The 26,415-nt window shown below is 43.7% G+C and overlaps 1 protein-coding gene across 1 annotated transcript; it reads left to right on the top strand.

Moving 5' to 3' along the window:
- The first annotated feature begins 2,295 nt into the window (after nt 1–2,295).
- dldh (dihydrolipoamide dehydrogenase) lies at nt 2,296–9,159 on the top strand. The gene is made up of 12 exons (XM_030095627.1): nt 2,296–2,525; nt 2,676–2,978; nt 3,746–3,806; nt 4,581–4,838; nt 6,248–6,308; nt 6,443–6,573; nt 6,688–6,857; nt 6,964–7,180; nt 7,297–7,470; nt 7,564–8,293; nt 8,417–8,672; nt 8,765–9,159. Exons 1-12 carry the CDS (start codon nt 2,472–2,474, stop codon nt 8,768–8,770), a joined length of 2,421 nt encoding a protein of 806 aa, XP_029951487.1. The 5' UTR covers nt 2,296–2,471; the 3' UTR covers nt 8,771–9,159.
- The last annotated feature ends 17,256 nt before the right edge of the window (nt 9,160–26,415 follow it).

Below are 26,415 nucleotides of genomic sequence, written 5' to 3'. Positions count from 1 at the left end.
TTCTTTCTCCCTAAATGCATCGTGTGTGTGCGCGTTCACGCGTGTAAACATAAGGTAGGGTACTCTGATGTGTGGAAAACACTTGCTCCGGCATTGCCTCTCCAAGTCATTGATAGATAAATAAATAATTTAGATAGGATCGAGAGGCTCTCTGGATGTTCGTTGTGTTGTTGTGAAGGCTGAGTTGATTGACAAGTGTGGCACCAAAACCCAATTAACTGCCCTGTTCATCCAGCCTCTCTGCTTTTTGTCTACAGTCAGGTCACATAATTACCACACAGATACACTCTTTGAGTCACTTAAGTTGCACTATTCTGTTTAGAGGGTTGCTGACATAAATTATCACTGAACATCAATTTTTAGTTGATTAAACAGTATCTAACACAAATTAAGTTATTGGCAATATCTGAGGCAGGAATGCTGGGTTTTCTTTAATCTGTTTGATTAAACAAAGTGGACTGTATTCACATCTTCAGTTCCTTCACATCAAGAGGGCTCATAATAGCATCACAACAAGTGCGCATTCTTTCCCTCATTTTTCTGCGGATCTACCCAGATATGCAAATTAGACAGTGGATCCATGTGCGCATTGTCGCGCTCCCAGACTGACTAGTATGATCTCATGGTGACATGACTGTGTGCATGTTGCCCTGTCTATGTAACGCGGCTGTGTGCACGTAATGTAATATTTAATTATCAAACATTTACTGTTTGCTCTCTCTCTCTCTCTCTCTCTCTCTCTCTCTCTCTCTCTCTCTCTCTCTCTCTCTCTCTCTCTCTCTCTCTCTCTCTCTCTCTCTCTCTCTCTCTCTCTCTCTCTCCCTGGTGCTGTATTATTGTGGGAGAGCAGGTGCTGCAGTCCCAATTACCATACAGCTGAAAGCACAAAGAAAAAAAAAACTTTACTCCCTCTATGACTGCCCTCCTCTGCATCCTCCCCCTCCTTCTCCTCACAAAGTCCCTTAATGACAGCCACGCGAGTGACACACCACCAAGTCTTTTTTACTGCCTCTACCAAAGCGCAAGTAAGGGAAATACGGAGGCATGCGGCGAAAACGTTTTAGGCGTGTTGGCCTCTGGCCAGTGCGCGTTTTGTTGCGTCTTTACGCACTTGGGTTCGATTTTCTGTCAGGGAGCATTTCAAGCTCAAGTGTCAAAGCCGGTCTCGATCCAATTAAAGTAATTCCAAATATAATTTTGGGATGTGACTCAGTTTTAGTAATTCTTTGACTGACGGTATTTCCAGGCTAAATGGCGATGCCGGTGAGCGCAAAGCCGCGCTTGGAACCGAATGACGTTGTTAAATCAAACACTATCTGACATTTTTATTTACCATTAAATCGCCAGCGCAGTCGCATTTAATGCGCGGCGTTAGGGAAACGTCAGATGTTTATAGACTGCGATGCGTGCGCACGTGCAGAGATGGTTTCTCAAAGCCAGGAGTGAAAAAAACAGAAGTTTAGTAAGAAGAGATGGACTTGTTTCGGGGGTGTGAACATGTGAAAACCGCGGCAGGGGTAACACCATAGGAATGTGACGGAGCAGATGGTCGCTGTAACGCAGTTGGAGCGGCTGGCTGGCCGGCTGGCCGCGCAAGGCGCAGGGCAGCCAAGGCTTTACCATAACCCCAAAATATTGAAAAGCCACCGTCAGCGTGGCCGCTGCTGTATATAAATCTCCCGGTGGAGTGGAGGATTCCGTGCAGAGGTTAAAGAATTTGTCGGAATGTAAATGGGCCCTGTGTGTATGGTGGAGGAGGGAGGCATCAGGGGAAACAAGGGGTTGTTGCACATTTAACAGCTCACTAGCCATTTGGTCTGTGCCTTTGAGAGAAAGAGAGGAGGGGGCGGGTTTAGAAAAGTTGTGTGTACCCCCCTCCTCACCCTCCTCTTTCTTTGTGATGATGGCCCCGGGGCGGACTTGTGGTGGTGGTGGAGGGAGGGGAAGAAGAGGAGCAGAGGGGCTCATTTGCATCTTATTACCCTTCGCTCGCCGGCCTGGTATAAAACCCTGCGCAGGGCAGAAGATCCATCAGACACACGCACAGTTACACCAAGAGAAGCAGAGAGGGGACGGAGACTTTATTCTGTGTTTATCATCCGCATTTCACGAGCAATCAAGTGGAAAAATAAACAAGGCCATCGAGAGCTGCTCTGCTGCGACTTATTGGAATTAATTCATCCTTCCATCGGGGATTTCATTCACCTTCAAGAGGATTCTTTTGCTCTGGATTACATTATATTGTAAAACTTTTTTTTTTCCTCACAAAACGCAGGTCTCTTATGGGGGAACAGAGAGGCTGAAGAAAAGCGCAACAGAGGAAAACTTTGATTTCATCTTTTCTCCCACTCTCCAAACCTCACCTTGACTGTGACACAGCGGAGAGCTTCTGTGACTTTCTCCATGAGTGTTTGAGTCGAGCTCCACGGACCTGTGCAGCTTTCACTGCTTACCGAGGGCCTGTCAGCACAATGGGACGCCTGTGTCTGCTCCTGCTTGTCAACATCACCCTGCTCACCTGCCAGGTAGGTCCTCTGACACCGAGGCGCAGTGAAACACGTGCTTTGCGTATATTTATTTCTGAAATGTATTTATTTAAAAGAGAGAGATTTAAAAAAAAAATACAATTAATGAAGACATTGATGTTTACACAGTTGCTTGATTATGCGTTTCAGGTTTTGTGCTCAGGAGTTTTTGAGCTGAAGTTGCAGGAGTTCCTCAACAAGAAGGGGATAACGGGGAACTCCAACTGCTGCCCGGGAGGCTCGGCTCATCCGCAGGGCCACCAGCAGTGCGAGTGCAAGACTTTCTTCCGCGTCTGTCTGAAGCATTACCAGGCCAACGTCTCCCCGGAGCCCCCCTGCACCTACGGCGGGGCGGTGACCCCCGTCCTCGGCTCCAACTCCTTCCAGGTGCCGGAGACCAACGCGGACAGCTTCACCAACCCCATACGCTTTTCCTTCGGATTCACGTGGCCAGTGAGTATGATTGCCTTTCTGGATTAAAACTTTTTATGTCAAACAGTCAGACCCCACTTATCTTGTCCAAACCACAGTTTTAGTCCTTTTATTTATATGTTATTTCTAATAGATCAACTTCTGTGCGAGGATGCTGTGCATTATGAAATATACATGAATTAATTGATTTCATGTTTTGATTCTGGTTGTGAAACAGTGTCGCGAGAGCCGCAGACAGACAGTGGAATTATTTCAGTCTTATTCCACTGGGACATATTAGCTTTGAAGAGTGCATAACGCAACAGATGCTCCCAAACTCAACACTTGTGAGGGTCTTTGTCAGCAGTGTGTGAGAGGGGCTATTGTGGTGTCTCTGTGCTCTTTGGTGGGATAAAAACGGGGAGGGGAGGTGGGTGTATGTAAGGGAGGGAGGTGGGGGAGGGAGGGAAGGGGGGGTTTCACCAAATGCGTCTCTCCTCCGACCAGCAGCGGTGGGAAATTTAACATCCTCTGAGTTGGCACATCATTGGCAGCGCAGCGTGAAATTCCGCCTCGTTTGGTTTTATGGCGGAGTCGGAGCGCGATAGAGGCAGGGGTGTGAAGAGGGAGCAGGTAGCAGGAGCCTTATTAGGCCCCTAATCAACACGTGAATTAGGTTGTGAAGTTTATTGGGAGGCCTCCTAATGGCCCGCCGCAGCTCTGCGGAGGGAGGGAGGGATGGAGGGATGGAGGGAGGGAGGGAGGTCTCCAGGCTGAGCAGCTGTTGACTCTCTCTTGTCTCTCCTCAGGGGACGTTTTCACTGATCATTGAAGCTCTGCACACAGACTCCCTGGACGACCTGGCAACAGGTGGGTGACAGCCAGAGAAGACAGCAGTGTAACCCAAAGACAGAGCAGAAGGCTGATAGTGGCCTTGTTTTCTTGCACTGGCGTGTTTTTCACTTAGTACTCACTCACTGGTGATGAATGAGGCACACTTCCATGACTCTTTTTGCCCTGCCTCGACTTAGAACAAGTATTAATCTTGATCTCTCTTTCAAACATTATAATAAATCATTGCAGCATTTTCGTTTGTGTGGTCCTGATAATGCCCCGCTTCTGTAGAAAAGGACTGATCTTTCATCAGAACTGAAAAATGTAGAAATATTGACAATGTTAAATTGTAAAAACATGACATTCTGCCAGGAAACATTAACATTTAAGAAGATAATACCTTTCCCCCTATGTAGATACACTTATGGTACATAATGTTAAACATGTGAATTAAAATACACTGACACTTTGCCCTGTTCTGCTTTTTAACTACACTGGAGTAATTTTTTTGTATACCATGTAGTTAAATTCTACGCAAAATCTTTTGCGTGCCATTCATGTGTGTTATTTGTCTTATTGCAAAACAGTTCAAACAGTGGCATACATTATTTCCTTTCAAAGGTTATTATTGCCTAAAAAAGATATCTCAAATCTGTGATCATGAAGAAGAGAATAATTATCATCCTATGGCAACGACAGTAGAATGTATGAAATCAGATTGCTAATTGTTTGCAAGATAGCCATGTAATTTGTATTGAATAATAACGCTTACATGTGACTCATAAGAAACTGTGTGAATCTTTCTTACAGACAACCCTGAGCGTTTGATCAGCAGGATAACCACTCAGCGTCATCTCACTGTGGGAGAAGAATGGTCCAAAGACATGCAGACAAGTGGCAGGACAGAGCTGCGCTACTCCTACCGCTTCCTGTGTGACGAACACTACTACGGCGACGGCTGCTCCGTTTTCTGCCGGCCCAGGGATGACGCCTTTGGGCACTTCACCTGCGGAGAGCGTGGAGAGATCATTTGTAACTCTGGCTGGAAAGGCCAGTATTGTACTGAACGTAAGTGGGCTTGTTCATGAATCCTGCACTATCTTTCAGCGTGTAAATGGAGCAAAGTGAGGCCATAAATGCGAGATAAGTGAGACAAACTTGTCTTCACATTAAAACAAATGCAGTAGTTAATATTTAAGTCTGCTGACAGCTGCCGGTAGTAAAGATAGGAAAGTGATATGTGGTGGACGTTTACTCAGAGCACCTGTTGCCAAAACACTATCTCTGAACTAATAACACAACTCATAAAGCATGTTTACCTTAGTTTGGACTTAGGAATCAGTGCCATCTAAAAACTAGTCAAATAACAATAAAAAAATAGGGAGGCAAGGATTTGAGAAGTTTGTGGGTATCCACAAACTTTATATAACCACTTTTCAAAGTTAATTTCCCCAGCAGTCATTCACTTCTCTTATTAATTAGGGACTTTTTCCACCTCATAATGCAGGGCCCGTGTGCAACAGGCGTCAGTTAGTTATCCCATAGCACCAGAGACCTCCATTCTAATGAGCCGCAGTGGCTCCTCAGTAATTCACACGCCGCGTGCCTTCCATTAGACCACTGGGGCCTCCTCAGCCCAAACCTCCTCCCCGATTGGCCAAGTGGGGGTCCTGTATTGTTGTGGCTCGGGCCGGTGATTGGCCAAACGAGGTTGTGTATTGTTGTGGAGGGGGCAGCTGCTCGGTGAGAGGAGACAATGGAGCAGCTGTCTGGTGGTTAGCTCCACACAGACCAGCTGGCCCTGAGGGGGAGGAGGAGGAGGAGGAGGAGGAGGAGGAGGGGAGCGAGGAGGGACGGGAGGAGCGGAGGAGGAAAAGGAGAGCAAAGGAGAGGAGAGGATGAAGGGAGGAGGAGAAAGGAGGGGATAGGTGGATGGAAGAGGAGGAGGAGAGGGGCTGAGGGTGAGAAAAGGGACTTCTGACCCACAGTCAAGGGGAGAAAGAAGGCTTTGTGTGGAAGGCTTTTGTGTTGGAGAACAACCATGTTAAAGAGAGGGCTTGTTGGCTGGTTCCACTATTTGGTGACCAAAACTGCCGTGGCTGTCTGTTTGGCTGAAAGGTAACATTTAGCAGCTGTGAAGAAAACAGTCCCTCGTCCACAGTGACCCAATGACACCAATAGCCTTCCACAGCTTACGGGATGTTTTCCCCACTTTGACAGTAGAGGACCTTTACCTGCCAGACATGGTCTGTCAAACCATTATGAAAAGCTAACACTACATGGAAGGCATGAAAAGACTGTGGAGAGACAGATAAATGAACATATCAGACAGGCGACGAGGCCACCAGACAGACTGTCAGACCGAAGAATACGTAGTATGAGGCGACGAAATGCTGTCTGTGAATTGGGGATTGATGGAGGACAAACATGCTAAATTTCCCTCTATTAACGTGACTCCATTTGTTTCTTTTCTGCAGCAATCTGCCTTCCTGGATGTGATGAAGAACATGGCTTTTGTGATAAACCCGGAGAGTGCAAGTGAGTCCAGAAAACCACAGATGGTTTACAATTTTTCTATTATCTTATTTTTCAGTAAATGCATCACATTTTTTGTGACCAACATTCCCATTCTTTTGGTTATTACATGTATTAAATAACTGTCTGGTCCGCAGGTGTCGTGTGGGCTTCAGTGGGCGCTACTGTGACGACTGCATCCGTTACCCAGGGTGCCTCCATGGCACCTGCCAACAGCCCTGGCAGTGTAACTGCCAGGAGGGATGGGGAGGGCTATTCTGCAACCAGGGTAGGTTTGCCAACAGCTTTACTCTAATGTTGTGTCACCGCTTTAAGAAAATCAGCCCTCTTTCGCTTCAGTTGCAATTGTTTTTTAAATGTTGTTCATTGTTGGTGTTTCCAGATTTAAACTACTGTACCCACCACAAGCCCTGTTTGAACGGAGCCACCTGTACCAACACTGGCCAGGGGAGCTACACTTGCTCTTGTCTACCTGGATTCACTGGTGCCAGCTGTGAGATTGAGGTTAATGAATGCTCCGGAAACCCTTGTCGCAACGGAGGCAGCTGTGCTGTGAGTATCACATGAGAGAGGGGGGAAGACGTATGTCCACTGAAGCAAATATACTCACCGCAACAAGCCCATCTCTAACCACTGTTTACATTCTTCCTCATTATAGGACAATGAGAATGGCTATAAGTGCACCTGCCCACCTGGTTTCTATGGCAACAACTGTGAATTAAGCGCCAACACCTGTGCGGATGGGCCCTGCTTCAACGGTGGACGGTGTGTCGACAACCCAGAGGGCGGCTACTTCTGTCAGTGCCCGATGGGATATGCTGGCTTTAACTGTGAGAAGAAAATCGACCATTGCTCCTCTGATCCCTGTTTAAATGGTACGTTGTGTTCTGTGTTGGAAGGTGTCTTACACCTACAATTACACCTCACCCTAGCATTAAAATATCACAAGACTGATCATTGGTCTTTGTCTTAATCCTTCCCTACTCTACAGGTGCAGAATGTGTAGATCTGGTGAACTCCTACCTCTGTCGGTGTCCAGAGGGGTTTATAGGTCAAAACTGCGAGGACAGCAGCAGCATTTCTGGATACTGCCTCTCCTTCCCTTGTGAGAACGGTGGCACATGCCAGGAGGGAGCGAATGACTACACATGTACCTGTCCTCCAGGTATGATAGAACCTACCTGATTCTCTGTTTACTCAGTCTTACTCAGATTAATTTCATTTTTTTAACGGCTTTTCAATTCTGCCCTTTAAACAGGTTATACTGGAAAAAACTGCAGCTCCCCCATCTCTCGCTGTTCTCATAACCCCTGTCACAATGGGGCCACCTGCCACGAGCGCGGTGGTCGTTATGTGTGCGCCTGTGTGCCCGGCTACGGTGGCCACAACTGCCAGTTTCTCCTACCGGAGGCTCCCAAGCGTCAGCCGGTTGTGGATGGACCGGATCGGCGGTATTTGTCCTCAGACACTGGAAACGCTGAAGACGAGGAGGATGAGGACAGTGGATTTCCCTGGACGGCCGTTTGTGCTGGTGTATTCCTTGTTCTTGTGATGCTGATCGGCTGCTCGGTGCTTGTGGTCTACGTTCGGATCAAGCTGCAGGAGCGACACGGCCACCACGGCGACAGCGTCCACAGCGACAGCCGCGAGACCATGAACAACCTGACGACCACCAACAACTGTCTTCGCAGCGACAAAGAACTGGGCGCTATGATGGCAACGTCTATTAAAAACACTAACAAGAAGGCTGATTACCATTCAGACCTTGCTGGGTCGTTGGGTGGTCTGAGTGGCATCAGTGGGCTCACAGGATCAGAGAAAAACGGTTTTAAGACTCGCTACCCGAGTGTGGAGTACAACTTGGTGCATGAGCTCCGGCCTGAGGAGCTACCGCTGTGTAAAGAAGAGAGCCACAATGAGGCGGAGGCCAAATGTGAAGTACTGGATGAGTCTGACACAGAAGAAAGTGACAGAAGAAGGCGAAACAGGTACGCACTTTGGAACTGTGCTCGTTGCATCAGTTGAAGTAAAAAACTTACATTGAAGTGAAATTACATTTTGTGTGCAGATCACCATTTCTGAGCATGTTTGTCCTTCTCTCTGTCTTACAGTGACGTATCAGAAAAGAAGCATGCTGCAGAGTCACCAAGTTGCAGTGAGGCAAAATATCAGTCATCCTCTGATTTGAACTGTCACGCAGCGAGTGACCCTAAAAGTCAGTCCACCAGTGACATCAAGTTCCAGTCAACCAGCGACGCTGAGTACCAGAGTCCCAGCGACAGCCGGTACCAGTGTGCCACCGACACCAAATACCACTCCGTCTATGTCATGTCGGACCAGAAAGACGAATGTATCATTGCTACAGAGGTGAGTACATAAACTCAGGATTATCTGCCGACAAAACAATCACTGTGTACTGTGAATCATGCACTAAACACTAAATCCTTTTTGTATTTTAGGTATGATACCAGTCAAGACCAGATCAGGCGGTTCTTCTGGCTGATGGCGGTTCACACACACCAGCCCTGAGCAGTAGAGCTCATCTTGTCTCTGGGAGGTTTTACTCCTGCTGTTTGCTGCTGTTTCCTGGGATTTACCAGAGGACTTCGTGCCAAGATGCTGACAAGCCAGTGCAGAGTCAGTGTCTGCTCGGCAAACACCTCAGTACTACACTAGTACTTTGGGTGAGTTCTGGATACACATGATCTTCATTGGATAGAGGTCAGACTCGGACTCAGTGCTATGGCTGAAATACCAGAGGACAGTCCAAGCACATGTACAGACTTTGTACAGAAACAGTGCTAAATGAGCGCAGTCGGAGGAAGAAGACTGCCGAAGAACTGAAGAAGACCTCATTCCATGTCCTCTGCAGTAACAGGATGAACTCTCGAAACACGGCGGAGTTTTGACTTGGATATCTACCGATGCTATTATAGTACCATGGTGTACTGATTGAATGAACATTGTTGTACCTTTGAAGTACTAAGAACCTTTAAAGTACTGTTGTAGTACTGTTATGTGCTGTGGTTTTACTATTCAGTGTAAAATCCATCACGTTCTGTGCAGTGCTGCAGAGAAAAAGGTGAACCTGGCCTAGTTACTGTCCGGTTATAGTTCCTTTATTTGTTTTTTTTTCTTTTTGTCTTTTTGACTCCTTCATAAATCCCTCAGTTGGAGTTTTAGTTGGAGTTGAACACAACAGACCTTGTACAGCAGCTTTTTAGCTCTGCAGCACTGACAGAGGCAGCCTGGGCTGAGCTGGTTCTCAGCAGAAATTGAGCAACTGAAGATTCCAGTAGTGACTGCAGATCGATCCGACATGGATTCTGTTGGGCCATACTGGCCTCTGACCCCTGAAGGTTGTGATACACAAAGCAATGTTAAGGGAAGAGCTACAATGGAAAACACTCTCAGCATTGGAGAATTAACAGGGGGGAAAACAAGTGAAAACAAATTCTATGGAACGTCTGTGTAAGGTGAAATTATCAGCTCATACATCATTTCTGTTCTATAAAGGAGGCAATTTGAAGCCTCTCCACCTAGAGAGAATTTCCTAGACTCAGTGAAATTAATAGATGCTCAGTTTTCCAGCAGCTCAAAATTTTAAATTTAATATTTTTTTTTTCTTCTGACCTCTAATGATGATGTTGTTTTTCCAAGTCGGTCGAGCTATTTAAGGACAAGTCTTTACTGCCAAGACCTCATTGCACTAAGGAGGTGTCTGTGTGAGAAAGAGAGACTGTGTGAGTGTGTATGTGTACAGAGGAAGTAATGCCTGCGAATGGTGTCAAAGTGTATGCACTGCCCAGTCCCGTATCCCTCACCCCGTTTTCCACTATTAACCAATTTAAGGACAAGATCAACCTGCCCACCATTGGTTAGGATCATTTGTTTTAATTTTATTTGTTATCTAAAGAAAGACGTATTCTTTTAATTTAATTATGTAATTATTTGTGCTCCATTTTTTGTTGTGATGTTTTTGTTAAACGTGTTATAATTTAAGTCGGATTGTTTTTATTTGGCAGATGATGTATGTATGTAAGTATGTATGTATGCATGTATGCGTTAGGCACTTGAGACCACTGTGACTGTGTTGTATTTAAGAGAAAAGTTGTATGTACAGAGCCTGTCATTTTTATTACTGGAAAAAAAACTCAATATTTTTCCAAAATAAAAGAGGATTGGAATATAGTACTTCTGGTCTGAAATGATTTGATGTCTATATTAGTTTTTGTCTTATATTCACAAGTAATATGCTTATGAGAAGTCCACATTTTTTTAATCTCAAAAGTGTGTATGTGTATGTGTGCGTGTGTGTGTGTGTATGATGAAGACAGAGAGAGTGTGTGTGTGTGTTTGTGTGTGTGTAAGAGAGAGAGAGAGAGAGAGAGAGAGAGAGAGAGAGAGAGAGAGCGTGTTTGTCTGACACAGCAGAAGACTGTCTCCTTGTGGAACCGCTAAATTAGACAAAGACACACCCCATAATCATAGAGCACTTAGCCCGCCTCCTCCAGGCCAGAGCCATCTGTGTGTGTGTGTGTGTGTGTGTGTGTGTGTGTGTGTGTGTGTGTGTGTGTGTGTGTGTGTGTGTGTGCATGCGTGCACGCGCGTACATGTGAGTACATAGATATTTTTATGAGTGTCAGAGAGAGAAAGTTCACACAGGCATGGGGATGTATAAGAAGACTCCTGTTTGTCTGTGCCTTGACATATGTAATATGAATGAATCAGGCAATACAAGCAACATCATTGTGTGTGTGTGTGTGTGTGTGTGTGTGTGTGTGTGTGTGTGTGTGTGTGTGTGTGTGTGTGTGTGTGTGCGTGTGTGCGTGCGTGCGTGCGTGCGTGCGTGCGTGCGTGTGCGTGCGATCTTGTTTTAAGCATAGGGATATTTATAGCCTCTCAGAAGAACCACCAATCTGGATTCAGTCCTGGTTACCCCTGCCTGCCTGACTAGTGTGTGTGTGTGTGTGTGTGTGTGTGTGTGTTCAGAAGTTGTCATCAATGGAACCCATCTAGCTGCAGTCTTATATAAACACATGAGATGGTGAAATTGGAAGACAAACTGTCAGAGATTTGCTTCAATTATGGAGGACAAACTGTATTAAGTGTGAACATGAAGCAGTGCATGAGCACACACACACACACACACACACACACACACACACACACACACACACAGGGAGAGAGAGTACGTAACCATTCTGACTGAAGCCAGAGTCAAAATACAGTGTGGACTGTCTCCTGAAGTTCATTAATTTTCATTTTTTTCTGATACAGAATCACACTGTATGAGTGTGAGTTATTTGTTTTTACACCACGTCTGTGTTTGAGGCCAAGTGGATCATACCAGTGACCTACCCGCTGACTGTAGACACAGTGACGGTTGCCCTTCCAAAGACTGCGACTGTGGCTGCTCAAAAAGTATTTGCTTGTATTACACAAGCAGCAGGCAGTTGTTAGCACATACCATGGTAAGCTTTTAAACTTAACTTTTTTTCAGTGCCACAATAGCTTTTCGCTGAGTTGGAAAATCACAGGAGACAGGCTTAAAGCTGGTCCTTTGTTGTTGTTAGGCTGTCCTCCGGCCCCGAACAGTCGCACACACTCGCGTCCTCCCTCTCTGCAACTCTCTGGTGTCAATAGTCAGACAAAGCCTTGGTCACTGGCTGCCATATGCTGCCCTGCTGCACATAAAGAACAGCCCTCTTTGAACTTCTGAGGGGAAATCGAAACTTCTTCACGGTCAAATATAGAGAGAAATGTTTATTCAGTCAGTCCCATAATCTCATAGACTTGCTTGTCTCTTTCATATGGCACTTTAAATTCAGTGAATATCTGCCGTTTTGGGGGGTTTCAGCACTCTTTACGCCATCGTTTATTTTGTAGGGTGAGGAGTTTTCATTGTCGGGTTACACAAATTTGAACGAGGGAAGGAAGTTAACAACAATGTCAAAAAAAGTTCACAAATTATAAACATGGGTGTCAGATGATGCATTGTCTCATTCAGTCTCTCCCCCTCTCTCCTCTCATGCACTTTTTCTTGTGACAGGGAGTAGGCAGGACCGTGGCTAATCCACAGAACAGGCTGTTTAAGTGTGTCTCTGCTATAATCTGATTAATCTGTCCATTCATACACTCCTCTTTCCTTCTCTCCTCTCCTCTCCTCTCACAGAAAGTTTGTAATATATATAGTGCAGAAGTGTGTGTGTGTGTGTGTGTGTGTGTGTGTAGAGAGAGAGAAATTGTTGGGAAGAGGGTAACAAGGGAAAAAGAAAAAAGTTCACACTTGGCCATTGACCCGCCTTTTGTCTGTGCAATGGTCACCTGTCACATGTGCATGTACATGCAGGCGCACACGCACGCACGCACGCACGCGCACGCCCGCACGCCCGCACGCACGCACGCACACACACACACACACACACACACACACACACACACACACACACACACACACGCTCAGTCTTGTATTTCTATCCTTGTGGGGACCGTCCATTGACTCCCATTCATGTCTAGCCCCTAACCCTGACCCTTACCCTAACCCTAACCCACACCACAACAAAGCCTAACCCTAAAGAAATGTTTCTGCACTTTTACTTTTTTCAGTAACAACAACATGGTCAAGAAAACACTGTTTCTCCTACTTAGGACCGGAAAAAGGTCCCCACAAGGCACGTCGTTCCACGTTTTGCTATCCTTGTGGGGACATTTGGCCCCGACAAGGATAGAAATACAAGAACACACACACGCACACACACACACACACACACACACACACACACACACTACTTTAGATGGAAGATACTGAGGTCCCCTCATGGTTGTATGAGTAGAAGCTCCACCAGCGGACACCAGTGTCGTGTATTTGAGTCCACATCTGGTTTCTTCCATGAAGCTGTTCTTTCCACTATAGATTAGACGTTTGCTGTTTTTCACTAAATGTCACCAGAAGCAAGAGGAGAGATCAAGCCACAGTCATGTTAGATTAGATTAGATTAGAGTTAATTGGCATTTATACAGATTAAAAAGCAGTTTTCAACAAATTCATTGGAATTGTTGTGCGTTTCACCAGTCAGTTTGTGTGGTCATATATATATATATATATATATATATATATATATATATATATATATATATATATATATATATATATATATATATATATATATATATATGTATGTGTGTATATATATATATATATATATATATATATATATATATATATATATATATATATATATATATACATACATATATATGTGTGTGTGTGTGTGTGTGTGTGTGTGTGTATGTGTATGTGTATGTGTATGTGTATGTGTATGTGTATATATATAAACTATAGCTGTAAAAAATAGAAAATATCCTAAACAAATATACATGAAAGAAAATAAAAGGTATCAATTATACAATATCCTAAAATATATACAAGAAAAGGCATCCAGGAAATAACAAGAACAACTGTATTTTGTGCAAATTAAGAAGCAGGGTGTGACAAGTGCAAGTGTCGCATTATATACAGTATGTTGGTCCTAAAGGTTCTGTCGCAGATAGTTGATGAAGTCAGTCTAGAAAAACATGAGAACAGAAGAGCAAGCTCTCCAAATTCTGCTAAATTCAGCAGGGCTGGCTCCAAGTTACACATGAAATGCATTTTTTCCAGAAAAAAGAGAGAATCAGTTGAACCAATATGTGCCGACTTTTTTAAAGTTTACTCTCCTCTTACATAAACATGCACTTGTGATCGAAACACTTTACATTAAAAGTTCAAAACATTTCCAAATTGTTAATTTGAACACATCAATAAAAAGAAACCTGAAATGTATTGTTTGTTTGTTTGTTGTCTCCTTCGTCACACAATTGATCCCTGTCATTTGGAGTTTTTCATTGATCCAGGGAGTGTCTCCAGTGTTCCACATTTCATAATTTATTTCCAACAGTAAAACTATTGTTACTTTAATCTCTTCATCATTTTATATCCATCATGAGAAAAAATACAACATTTTAAAATGTTACAAATATTTCAGAAGATCAGATGTATTTAGAACTCAAACCCATACTAGAAAGGTTTTGTTTGCTTATGTTATAAGCACAGAAGTAACTGACGAAACAAGAAAGATTTTAATATTTTTTGGCGATTTTTTTTCCTTCAACTCCCTTAGTCTTCCCATTTTTGCTGATTCGTGCTTTCCCAAGGCAGCTTCATAACAGCGACCCACTGACTTTACAGCCCTCTCCAGTCTGTTCAATATTAGCATTTCAATTTGTCACACACACTGAGCATCAGTGACGAGAGATTTTTTGGGCTAAATCTTGTGGGAAAACAGAGATTTCTCTCTCAGCCTTCCTCCATTGTTGAGTTTGAACAAACGAAGTGACCACAGCAGCCCGAGTCACACAATGACAGACAGCTTATTCAGCTACTTCATCTGTCGCAGCTCCCCAGGGACCAGGCTCTGATCTTTTCCCAGAGCTCCATCTCTCACTTCACCCCCTCTGTCTTCCTCTTTTCCTGATTGTTCCTCTCTCTGACTTCGTAAATTTTTTTTTCCTTTTTGCTGAACATGACTGCGAGCCTCTTCATGACTGTGTACACTCTGTGTGTCTACTTTTTAAAATCAGAAATATCTGGTTCCATTTGAAGTCAAAGGCCGTTAAAAAAAAAAAAGAAGAAGAAGAAAAACGCGTCACGGTTCTCTTAGAGAGCATTGTTTTTGTTTGTTTTTTGTTTATTGTCATCTCTCCCTGGGGGTTAAGGCGGGCTGTAAAGACAGAGTCATTCCTTCAGAGACACCAGCTCCCATCAGCACCTTCTGGTCATTACTGGTGCATCGTGGGAACAGCTTGGCGAGGACAATGATTGGCTAGAACAATGAAGCTGGGGGGCTACACAAAGGACACGCCCACTGCATGATGGGAAAAAGCAGCAGAGGAAGCAGATGTTGCCACAGAAGACACACAGGAGGGGAAAGAGACATAGAAAGACAGCATCTCTCTCTCACTTTCACTGTCTTTCCCCCACTCTCTAACAGAGAGAGAAAATGACCTTCAGTGGGATTCAAATTCTCAGTGCCAGATGTGAGGAACAACAGCAGGTTTACCTGTCTGAAGCTCTGCAGACATCTTATCCACTGCCGTCCGGTTTCTTGCATGAATTCCCATTTCCAGTTGAAATGTCCTGAACCGTCCACCCAAGCTGCAGTCGTCAGGTTTCAACACGAAGACTAACGGGCTTACTTTACAGTGTTGTGACAAACGTCCAGTATGAGCTTTGTGCAAACTGACAGGAGAGTGGATGTGTTGGCATCACACATTTATCTTTGACAGAAAACAGCTGAGAGGCGAAGTTGAGTGATGAAAAAGCTCACATGTCAGACGGCAATAAGTTCAAACAGTAAAATTAGCAGAGGCCAGAAACACTATGGTATAGTTAATACAAAAATAATCGGTTTATTTTTTTTAAGATATCGCTCTTCATCTTAACGGTTGCAGCATTTTCTTGTCCTGTTTCTGTCATACCTCAATTTTTTGAAAGCCAGTCAGTAGTCTTTACTGGCAACCGCCAATGCCACTCTGGATATCGGCCTGACTCCCATGTAGTTTCAAGAACAACATTTTGAATGAATTGCATTTCTAACTTCTGGCGGAAATAAAAGTTCTAAAGAAACCGGTGCACTTTAAACATCTTCTGTTTGAAATGTTCAGGCCATGCTTCAGGACAGCGTCACCCTGCAGTGCTCCTGATTTCACCAGTTTGTGAGATTTTCATTCTCTGTATTTAAGATTAGGAGTATATCTGTTTAATTCATGATTTTTAATGTGCTCCATCTTGTACTGCCCTCCACAGCTCTTATAGTTGACAGAGTTTTGTACCACACTGACGTTCCTTTACTTTATTATGGCCCGTCGACCCAACAGTTTGCTGAGTCGCCTTCATACACCTCTCACACTGATGTTGCCACTTCATGGGAATATGTTCACCCTTTCAATGTGGCCATTCATGAAAGTTAGACAAATTAGACAGCAAATCCACGCAACCATACTTGCCAATTCATTCGGTGGAGACAAAACGATGAACAGCTGATGGGAACAAGCCTTCTCATGTTCCCTCACGGTGCCACGAGGGAGCGGTCCCCACTTTGAATAAAAAGCAATTGAGACATCACTTGGCCTGGCAGATTTGATAGACAAAAATATAGGTTGCCAGGTCTGATCCGCTGGGATGGGAGGGAGTGGTTGAGATCAAGTAAAGTGTGCTCTGGGATATGGCTGTGATTTAGGCGCTGTGTCTGTGTGTGTATGCTCTTTGTTTTCATGTGTGTGGGGTGTAAGTGTGGGAATGGACCCTGGTCTGACTTGTTGATTAATGGCCAGTGTGTGTATGTGTGAAAACGCTCCCGGTCCTGTTTCCATGCTAATGAGTAGCGGCAGATGGGAGAGAGGAGGCCGGATCAACAATGAACAAACACACCAGCAGCCATACAACTAAAAAAGACCAAACAGAGCCTCCTGTATGGCGGGTTACCCCGCGAACAAATACCCTGATATTATGTAGGAGCATGTAAACTCTGAACACACTCACTCAATTTTGAATATAATCATGCACACATAACGTGTGATTAAAACACTTCAATATTAGTTTTCTCAGGATTATAAACTCAGAGATTAAGACAGACGGGGATTTGGACAAAACATACGGAGGAGCATATCCGTTTTGATATACTTATAGTTTATTAACATTGTCAATTATTTCAGTGTCTGTCACACATAATGAAGGCATCATAATTCTCCCATTTTCATTTTTTTTTTCTTACCGTGAACAGCAAACACATTAGGTTGGCTCTGTTGTATGTCGACAGGAGGTTTGTCCATCATTCCTGACTGTTCAGTGTTTTGATTAATGGTTACTGAGCAACACAGTCAACAAAGGTTCTTCTGATTTTCTGAGAGTAAAGAGGGGTTATGTGTACCTACTTGAGGAGGAAAAAATATTTCAATAAAATTACATCTCAATGTTAATGAACTAAATATGAATATGTTGCTCTTTGTTGAATTATTATGCTTTTCACCACCAGCCACTGATTGAATATGAATCTCAATATTTATTTAGCTTAATATTAAACCATATTAGTTTTTGCAGTGACGTGTTAGCTGAAGTGCAGCCAATTAGACAAACATTTCCACTCACATTATTCCATGAAACTGGCTCCTGCGAGGGGGGGGATACACTTTTCAGCAGTCATGCAGAACAACAGTACAAAACCTGTCCTTGGAAGCGATCAATAAATCAAAGGCAATGTTGAGGAACAACAATGAAACAGATGAGATGACCTGTCAACACACAGACGACAGCAGACAGTTTTTACAAAGGAAAGCTAATATTTATCTGGAGCCGCTACTTCACAGATACTGTGAATAAACACTGGTTAACAGTAAAGCAGACAGTCAGCACAGACAGCAGGGCGGAGAGGGACCAGAGAGGGACAGCAACTGTTAGCAGGTACGAGTAAAACGTTTAATGAGCTCAAAGACAATTAAGCAATTGGAAATATTTTATTAATTTTACAATGATAATCCGCTTCTTTTGTGTTACAGTTAAAATGGGAGGCGTTACAGAGGTGCACGGCCGTGTGAGGCCTCCTTTTCCTCACTGTGACAGCCTGGACAGGCTGTGAATCCATCACAGGGCAAGCATGAACTCCCAACACGCACACTCACACAGAGTCGCCACTTCACCTCAAAGACGTGTTTCTGACTGTCACGGCTCAGAGAAAACCAGAAAGAACATGCAAACTCCCTCCGAGCCCAGCACAGACTTGAACTGTTCATTTGGCTGTAACACTAAAGTGCCAACCACTACACCACTGTTAACTTCACTTAGATAAATGAGACAGAAGAGAAACATTTCTACTTCGCCAAAGATCACGTCCACATTAAAAAAAAACAAAAGCAGCTCCAGTTTGGCTTTGTGCAGTCTAAAATAGAATACACTTGATTTCTTAATAATACTGAGTGTAACATTCTCTTGGAGGAGGCAGCTTCCAGTCACACTTTCTATGCCGTTATATTCATTCAAACGAACAGCGGTTAAGAAAACGTAAAAAAAAAAAAGTTAAAAGGAATATAATTCAGGATTTCTACTACTTGACTAACTACATAGAAAATAATAAATAGGATTTCACATTGTCAAACGTATTTGAGGTTAAGCTAGATTACATACAGGTTGCACACTTCTTGACTTCCGCAAAGTGAGTATTTGAAGTGTCTAACTCTCACGCCAACATTCGACATGTAAACTTTGTACATTTGTTGTAAGCTTGGATGCAGATCTGCAGGTACGTCCACGTTGATGCATGAGGGAGACGAAAATATGCTGATCTGTTTTCTTTTTGTGTGTCACTTCCAGGCCTGAGTGGTAGTCCAACTTTTTAGACAAATATAAAAACTTCCGCCCTGAAAAACCAGATAACACAGAGACTGATTAGAAACAAGACTGTGTGTGTGTGTGTGTGTGTGTGTGTGTGTGTGTGTGTGTGTGTGTGTGTGTGTGTGTGTGTGTGTGTGTGTGTGTGTTTTGTGGGGTTAACACCACAGGAAACTGTGCCTGTTTCCTGCCAAGAGCTGTTTCCATTTTTCATTCTTACTTTCTTTATCTTCAGTCTCGCTCCTTAATTAATGACACATGTTTAGTCTTTGTGCTTTTTCAGTCAGTCTCTGTGATGAAATCACAGTCTCACTTTTGAATCACGTTAAACTGTTTCACACATCTGCATACAGCGGGGAGCGAAAGCTCATTTGGGTCGGCTTGGAGCGGCGCAGGAGCTGGTGAGTGACAGGAGTCGCCTGCTGACATGGACACACTCAGCTACTGCACACAGAGGGTCACAAGTCCAGAGCAAATTACACACACAGTGTCAGTGATAAAGGTTCAAAAATATATGAACAGTCAGGAGAAAATGGCTTGAGACGTTTGAATTCATATCAGTTAATCAAGGTGACAGATGAGCCGTGTGTGCGCGTGCGCGCGCCCGTGTGTGTGCATTAGGCTCCTGAGGAATGCTCTTAGTGCTGTTGTAGTATCTGTAAAGAGGAAATGGATTCCCAGAGACAGGAAGACACTTCATGGAGAGAGGAAGTGTTTGCCAGCATCCGCCCTCTGTCTGCTGTACGGGGGAGGAAAGAGAAAGAGGGGGGACTGTGGGGTAAAGGAAGAAGGAGAATGAAATAGAGAGTTGTTTTAGGAAGAGGAGAGCGTGAGCAACAGAGGGGCTTCCAGATGACGGCTGTCCGCCGGGCTGCCCTGGAAAACACATTTTAGCTGAAGTGTTGCTTCTTTCTGCATCTCAGATTTTCTCATCCGGCTGCTTTTTAAACAAGACAGGATTCCGACCTGTGACTGGATACTGTGCAGAATTTTCCAATGATTGAGATACAAATGAAATATCAGCCTCTGTAACTGATTTTATTGAATGTGTTAACATGAAGCTATAAAGAAAGTCCTGTCTTCACAGTTAAAGCAGGGACACATAAAAAAAAACATGATGGACTGTTATTCTCTGTCTTCCTCTGCTACAGCCATAACACAGAAACATGCCTTTTTCATTTCACTTCATCTTAATGTACGAAATAAATGGAAGCCCAGCCAGAAGAGGTTCTTTCAGGATGGGTTGTCCTATTGTTTGGGTCAAATGGCTCATCGCCGGTGCAACGTTTGTGTTTGCATGTTTAAATATATTGAAGACGTTTGGAACCAGACTAAAAGATCTTGTGGAACGACGTCCCAGAAGAGCGAAGGCCGTCAAAGAGTTTCCTATCAAGGACATTAAAGGGAACAAAGCATCTCTTTAGAAACGCAGAGGGTTCGTCTGCATCCTCGTCAGTGTGGCCGATGAGGAAAGACTTTACTAAGTCAGTGGGAATATATTGACATTCATATCTCAATATATAAGATACTGAGATATGACCTTTTTTTTTCATTTTAAATTGGGACTCGAAGCAAAGACTGGTGTCGGATAGAGAAAGCTCTGTCCACATACCTGGAATCATCTTCAGCATGTGTCTGACATGTACTGCCGCTGTTTTCCATGTCCCGTCAGGAGCCCCTGTCCAGGTAGCCTCCCTGCTCTCTCTCACACTCCGCCGCCAACTCGGTCATCAGATACTTGCTGCATGCGTGAAGTTTTAAACATGTGTCGGCCCACCACTCCCCACGCTCTTAAAAAAACCCTCCAGAGAGACATTGTTTGAGGTGAAAGGTCAGGGGTCAGCACAGTGTGTGAGTGCCTGTATGCAAGGCTTCTCTTTCTTCCTCTGTCTTGATAAGTACCCGAGGAACTTGAGGTTGCAGAGTTCAGTCTAGAGGCAGCATACCACACACACACACACACACACACAGCTTCATTGCGACTTGTTGCTGTCTGACAGTCTGACTCTGACGGAGTTGCGATCTGTGAAGTGTGTATTTCACTGTGAGCTGGCTGACTGACGGGATGAATCTCCTTCCTTATGTGAGGAGGAAAATTCTAAATGACAGGAAGCAGCTTTCATTAGGCAATTTGGAGGAAGAAAATGTAATGTGTGTGTGTGTGTGTGTGTGTGTGTGTGTGTGTGTGTGTGTGTGTGTGTGTGTGTGTGTGTGTGTGTGTGTGTGTGGGGATGGCACTCGATGGACAGATGGTTCTTTGTGACTCCTGACACCTGCCAGCTGCTGCTCTGCTCCGCTCCTCCTCACCTCTTTCTTCTTTTCTCTTGTCCTCTCACCTCGTCCCTCTTCCTTTTCTCCCATCTTCGCTCAGCTCACCGCTCTTTTGCTTTTGTCTTCCACGAGCAGCCGTTACAGCCGAGGCGCGCAGGAGATCATGTAACTGCAGTTGAAGGAAGGTACTGATAAGAGGAAACCAACGGAGAAGTTTTTGTGTGTTTTCGACCTTTGGAGAAGGGCAGCGAGCCTCTGGGACGTCGGTGAGGGCCTGATGGGTTCAGGTGTCTCAGGAACTGGTGTTTGTATTTACATTTAAATTCATCCAATTTCAGATGCTGAAAACAAGCTAAATGACATCTAAAGCAGTTTCACTGACACTTGACTCTGGCTAAAAGCTTCAGAAGCCTAAACCATTATCTTCCAGCGCCCACAAACCAGGTGCTCCTGAGCGAAGTGTCGTATGACCCGAGGCCACTGGAGATGAGAGCAGCATAACTGATAAACATGAGGAGAAAGTGTCTCACTTTTCGGACAGCTGCAAGAAGCACTCGGCCTTGAAATTCCCCTAGCCGTTGCGGCTCTTTCTGAAATGTTAAGGATAGATCTTTCAGTGTTTTTTATGTTTTTATGTGCTCATTAAACTGGAGTTTCAACAGTTAAAAACAGATGTTTCTATTTTTTCAGGTTGGCCACACTTGGAAGCGGCGGTCTGTTGCTGGTTTTATAAATATGCGAGATGAGGTTTGGAAGTTGCGATGGCTGGTGTTTGACATATCTTTAGTTTATTTGTTGTTTTTTACATTGCTTAAATTGGAACATTCAGTTTTCAAACTTCTGCAAACAACAAATAATGACATTAAAAACAGCAGAAACGGCTTGGTGGAAATTGTACCAAGCTGTTGACTCTCAATGACCACAGAAGAAAGGTTTTTTTTTTTGTTCGTTTTTAATACGCATTTGAATACAAGCAAAAAATTAGATTGGAAATTTTTAATTATCCAGTTTCAGTTCATTTTTAAACATTTTCAGTTTTAAGTTCAAACCTGCTTTGAGTTCATGTATCTTTTGCCTTTTCTCCAGGTACTCTGACTTTCTGTCACAATACCTGGAATAGAACAGAATAGAAAGTCATGAGTTTGATTCCGGGCTGGGCCTTTCCGTGTGGAGTTTTCATGTTCTGGGTTCTCCAGTTTCATTCCTCAGTACGATGACCCTAAATTACTGGTATTTGTGAGTGTGTGTGTGTGTGTGTGTGTGTGTGTGTGTGTGTTTGCCCCGTGATGAACTGGAGACCTGTCCAGAATGTACCATGAAAGCTGGATAAGATAACACAAAATAAAAGGAAATATCCGAAAAATGGATAAATGAGTTTCAGTTCTCATCTAAAGAATTATTTATTTCCAAGACATGAAAATCAATTTATTATTGTGGCTCTCAAACAAAAGCACGTGAGACTAAATGACAACACTGTTTTGTAGAGCTTCTTGGGGAATATCGATTGTCTGGAGAGGAGTGTGAAAATGCGCTGACATTGACTTTGGCGGTTATGGTAGCCTACTGATTTCCTGCAGCGTTGCAACCTGTAACCGCTAACTTCAAGATCACCGCTTTCAATGTGGACTGGCATAATGGTTAATGCGTGAAGAATGTGCAGACTAAGAGCAAGACATGCATTTCCACTAAACAACAGTTGTGACCTTTTTTATCCCCGACAGACTACATGCTTTTGTAGGTCTGCTTTAAATCTGTGAGAAAACCTGACAGTGACTAACACCACACAATAATGAAGTGCTGGAAAAAAAACACTTTAATGAAAAAACAAAAAAGCTAATTTCTGGTGTCTGTGACTGTTCAGTGCTGTGTAGAAAGAGGAGACTTTCTCTCCTCCTCTCTGGTAAAGTCACACTGACCCACAGTTGTTTAAAAAAGGAAAGGAGGTTCTGCCACGATGTGTCTGTTTCCATGCAGTGTGACACATGGGTTAAAAAAAAAAAAAAAGTCAGAGTGGATTCCTGAGTCACTTTTTCGCAGCCTGAGAAAACAATCCTGTCTGCCTGCCTGACTGTCACCCGCACCTCGTCCCTGATCTGTCCCTGTGTGGGACGGTCGGCCGCTGAGGACAGCTGGCAGGCTGCGAGTGGATGGACGTCTGCCTGCGTATCTGTAGGTATCTGGGTTTGTGGTTTGTGTGTGAAAGCCAGCAAGAGAGAGAGAGCGAGAGATAGAGAGAGATGCTAAGAGGTCAGAGGTCGCGCTGTGGTTCACAAAGAGCCGCAGTTTTCCCCTCCCAACAGGAAGTAGGGCACTGTCCATATGCTGTCTTCACTCACGGCGCACACATCGATTCACATCCTCACACTAAATTCAAACAGGTAGACACATGAGCTGACATACATGGTAAGGTACATTTTCACATGTTGGTGCACACTGAGGCAGTTTTACAACATGAATAACGAACTTCTGTTTTGATATTTACTGAAAATGCAGTGTGTTTTCACACAGTGACCTGGACTGCTGCTAAGAAAACCTTTCAAAAATCTAATTTTGTGTATGACTTGAAAGATCTGATTGGGGAAAGATGAAGAAAAAGCTTCATGTGTTTTGATAGTGAAAGATTCAGCAGCAGTAGGAATCAGCTTCTATGCTTATCCAATTCTAATGAGGCAAGAAGAAGAGGAAAAGAGTAAACGTTTCTCTCAATGTCAGAGTTTTTTTCAGGAGGTGTTTTGTTTTGGAGAGGCAGACACAACCTGTGTGCTGATTTCACATGTGATTAGCGTTTCCAGCTCGGTGTTGATGCAGTGTGAGCGCCAGAATTGTTTAGGACGGCAGTGTGAAGGCTTGAGACGGTGGTGTAAAATGAAGACACTTTCCTCCTCAGCCTCCTGTTCCTCGGACGCGGCCAACTTCAGTTTTAAAACACGACGACACGTGTTTGGGCCCGGTCTGCAGCAGAGCGGACGCGTCTCTCCTCCTCGTCTTACTTCACGTCACTTTTCTGCCAGCAGACCTCGGTTATAAACTCAGAGTGTGTGCGGCCAGCGGACAGCTGCAAACAGCTGTGTCCTCTGGATTTGACCAAATCTTTTACAGGCAGCAGCACTGGGTGTTACACACACAAGGAGGACAGTGGTTCATGGTTTGTATCATTTACACGCACGCACACACACACACACACACACACACACACACACACACACACAGATGTTGAAGCTGATACTGAAGCTTCTTTTGTCCCCATAAGGAGGATTTAATGTGTCAAAAAATGTCTCACTGTGAGCATCCGATCAGCTGGAACGAAGTCAAGTTTAAAACCAAATAGTCACAACAACAGGTGGAAAAATCTAACCGAGGACATATATTAAATACATTTAAGTATAAAGCGTAGAGCTTCAGTGATGGTGGGGAAACTGACCCCTCGCACATAACTCAGTGTGTGAGACGCCTCATCGCAGCACAACAGGCGACAGAAAACAAGAACTACAGCAAGAAAGGGAAAGAAAAGAGAGAAGTGGTGAATAATACAGATGTGTTTCAGTTTTGGGAGTTTAATTATGGAAAGCTCTCAGAGATGAGAGGATATTGTGCCGTTCTCTGGGTTTCAGGTAAAACCTTACAATAAATATGTGATACAAATAATAAAATGTGTGGTTTTCTGATGCTGATGGACCATATAGAGAAGGACATCATAACCCTTGAGGTTCAGCATATTTCATTTTGTGTCACTGTATGAATTTTACAGTGAGAAACACTTTTTTAAACTTCATTAAACTGAATTGTAATAATCTACCTCTGTAGCCTTTGTTACAGTGACTTTACAAGGTACATTCATCAATCTTATACAACAATAACAATACAAAACATGCATTCTACAATCTGCGATATCTCTCTGCTATAATTCAGTAATGGGTGATAAACTGTTGTTTGTGACTTCCTGTTTAATCATTATTTAAAAAAAAAACTATGCAGGACAAAATCAAGGTCACTTTAATGCACTCAACCCTAATACACCTAATACACTCTACGATAAGTGAAACGATAAGTGTGAGACCGGTGAAGGTTGAAATGCACTTTGTTCTTCACGTATCAGATGGGATGTTTGTGTCCTTATGGCTCGTTTTAAACATCAGTGAAATCCTTTCCAAGAGTTGAACATTTATTAGAGAAGACGGGTTTCTGAACAAATGGCTTGATGTTTGGATGTTTGGATGTCTTGGGTGATGTTTGCTCCAGGCTCGCTGCTCTCACAGCTTGTAGGATCGTCATCATCGCTGCTGCTGCTGCTCCCATTACCAAAGCAAGACAAACACCGAGTGCCTCTCGCACCTCTCCATTTGGACTGATCATTGCTCAAAGCACTCACAACAGGCAGGCAGGCCACACACACACACACACACACACACACACACACACACACACACACACACACACACACACACACACACACACACACACACACACACACACACACACACACACACACACACTCAAAGAATGCAAAAGCAAATGTTGACCGTTTACACTCGTCCTGTTGTTGTTTATGTACTTGCTTTTAGTTCTAGTTCTTCTTCTTTGCTCTGTCAACCAAGTGTCCACAGCCACATCACTTAGTACACACTTCTAAAGTTGAGCTCATAGTCTTTAAATGGTCGGTGTTTGCAGTTCTTAACTCTAAGAGAAAAATTATTTACATGTTATTTGATTTAGTTGGCAGAGAGATCAGAGGGATTCATGTCAAATAATTCTCAATACTCCTAATCATGTTTAATCCTGCTGTTTATGTCTAACTTAATTAATTTTACTCTGAGAAGAAAACTTCATTGCTCCTTTGAAGTGGCAACAAGCTTCACAATCCACATGTCACCAGGTCCATTAAGGCCTGGGAAATAAACGAATAAATAAATATTCAGAAAAGAGACATAATATCCATAATAATAAAGTGTCAAATACCTATTGTGGGACCATATGGTTGATTGACTATGACACGCAGATACTGCCCCCTACCGACTACAAACACTTCAGGGTTTTTTTTTTTTTTTTTTTTAATCCTTTTTTTTTCCCTTACACCGCTTGTCAGACTCAACAGATAACAGCAACAAACACTGAGTGACTGGAGTCTGTCCTGGCTGAATGTGTTTCAGAGTTCTGTAAGACTGTAAAGGAAACCTCAGAAATTCTACCGTCTGGTTTGAGAATGAAGCACTCAGCACGTGCAGTTTGAAAGCTGGATGTTTGACTGCTGTGGGACTCAGATATTGATAAGATTTTTCACATTGAAACGATATTGTTGTAGGATGTTACTTGTACAGTACGAATCAAAAGATGCACGATGATCAAAAATGCTTTAAAACATCTTTGATCATCATGCATCTTTTCATTTGAACCTCCGCGCTGATGTGGACCAGTGAA

Source organism: Salarias fasciatus, chromosome 1 (genome assembly GCF_902148845.1).
Source record: "Salarias fasciatus chromosome 1, fSalaFa1.1, whole genome shotgun sequence".
NCBI lineage: Eukaryota > Metazoa > Chordata > Actinopteri > Blenniiformes > Blenniidae > Salarias > Salarias fasciatus.
Note: the sequence above shows the minus strand (reverse complement) of the source record. Positions and strands in the feature narration are given on the sequence as shown.

Bases quoted from the DNA above. Each gene is read 5' to 3' on its own strand.
- dldh (XM_030095627.1), top strand. From the start codon at position 2,472: ATGGGACGCCTGTGTCTGCTCCTGCTTGTCAACATCACCCTGCTCACC. The intron at 2,979-3,745 runs GTGAGTATGATT...GTCTCTCCTCAG, and splicing joins CCTTCGGATTCACGTGGCCA to GGGACGTTTTCACTGATCAT. The intron at 3,807-4,580 runs GTGGGTGACAGC...TCTTTCTTACAG, and splicing joins CCTGGACGACCTGGCAACAG to ACAACCCTGAGCGTTTGATC.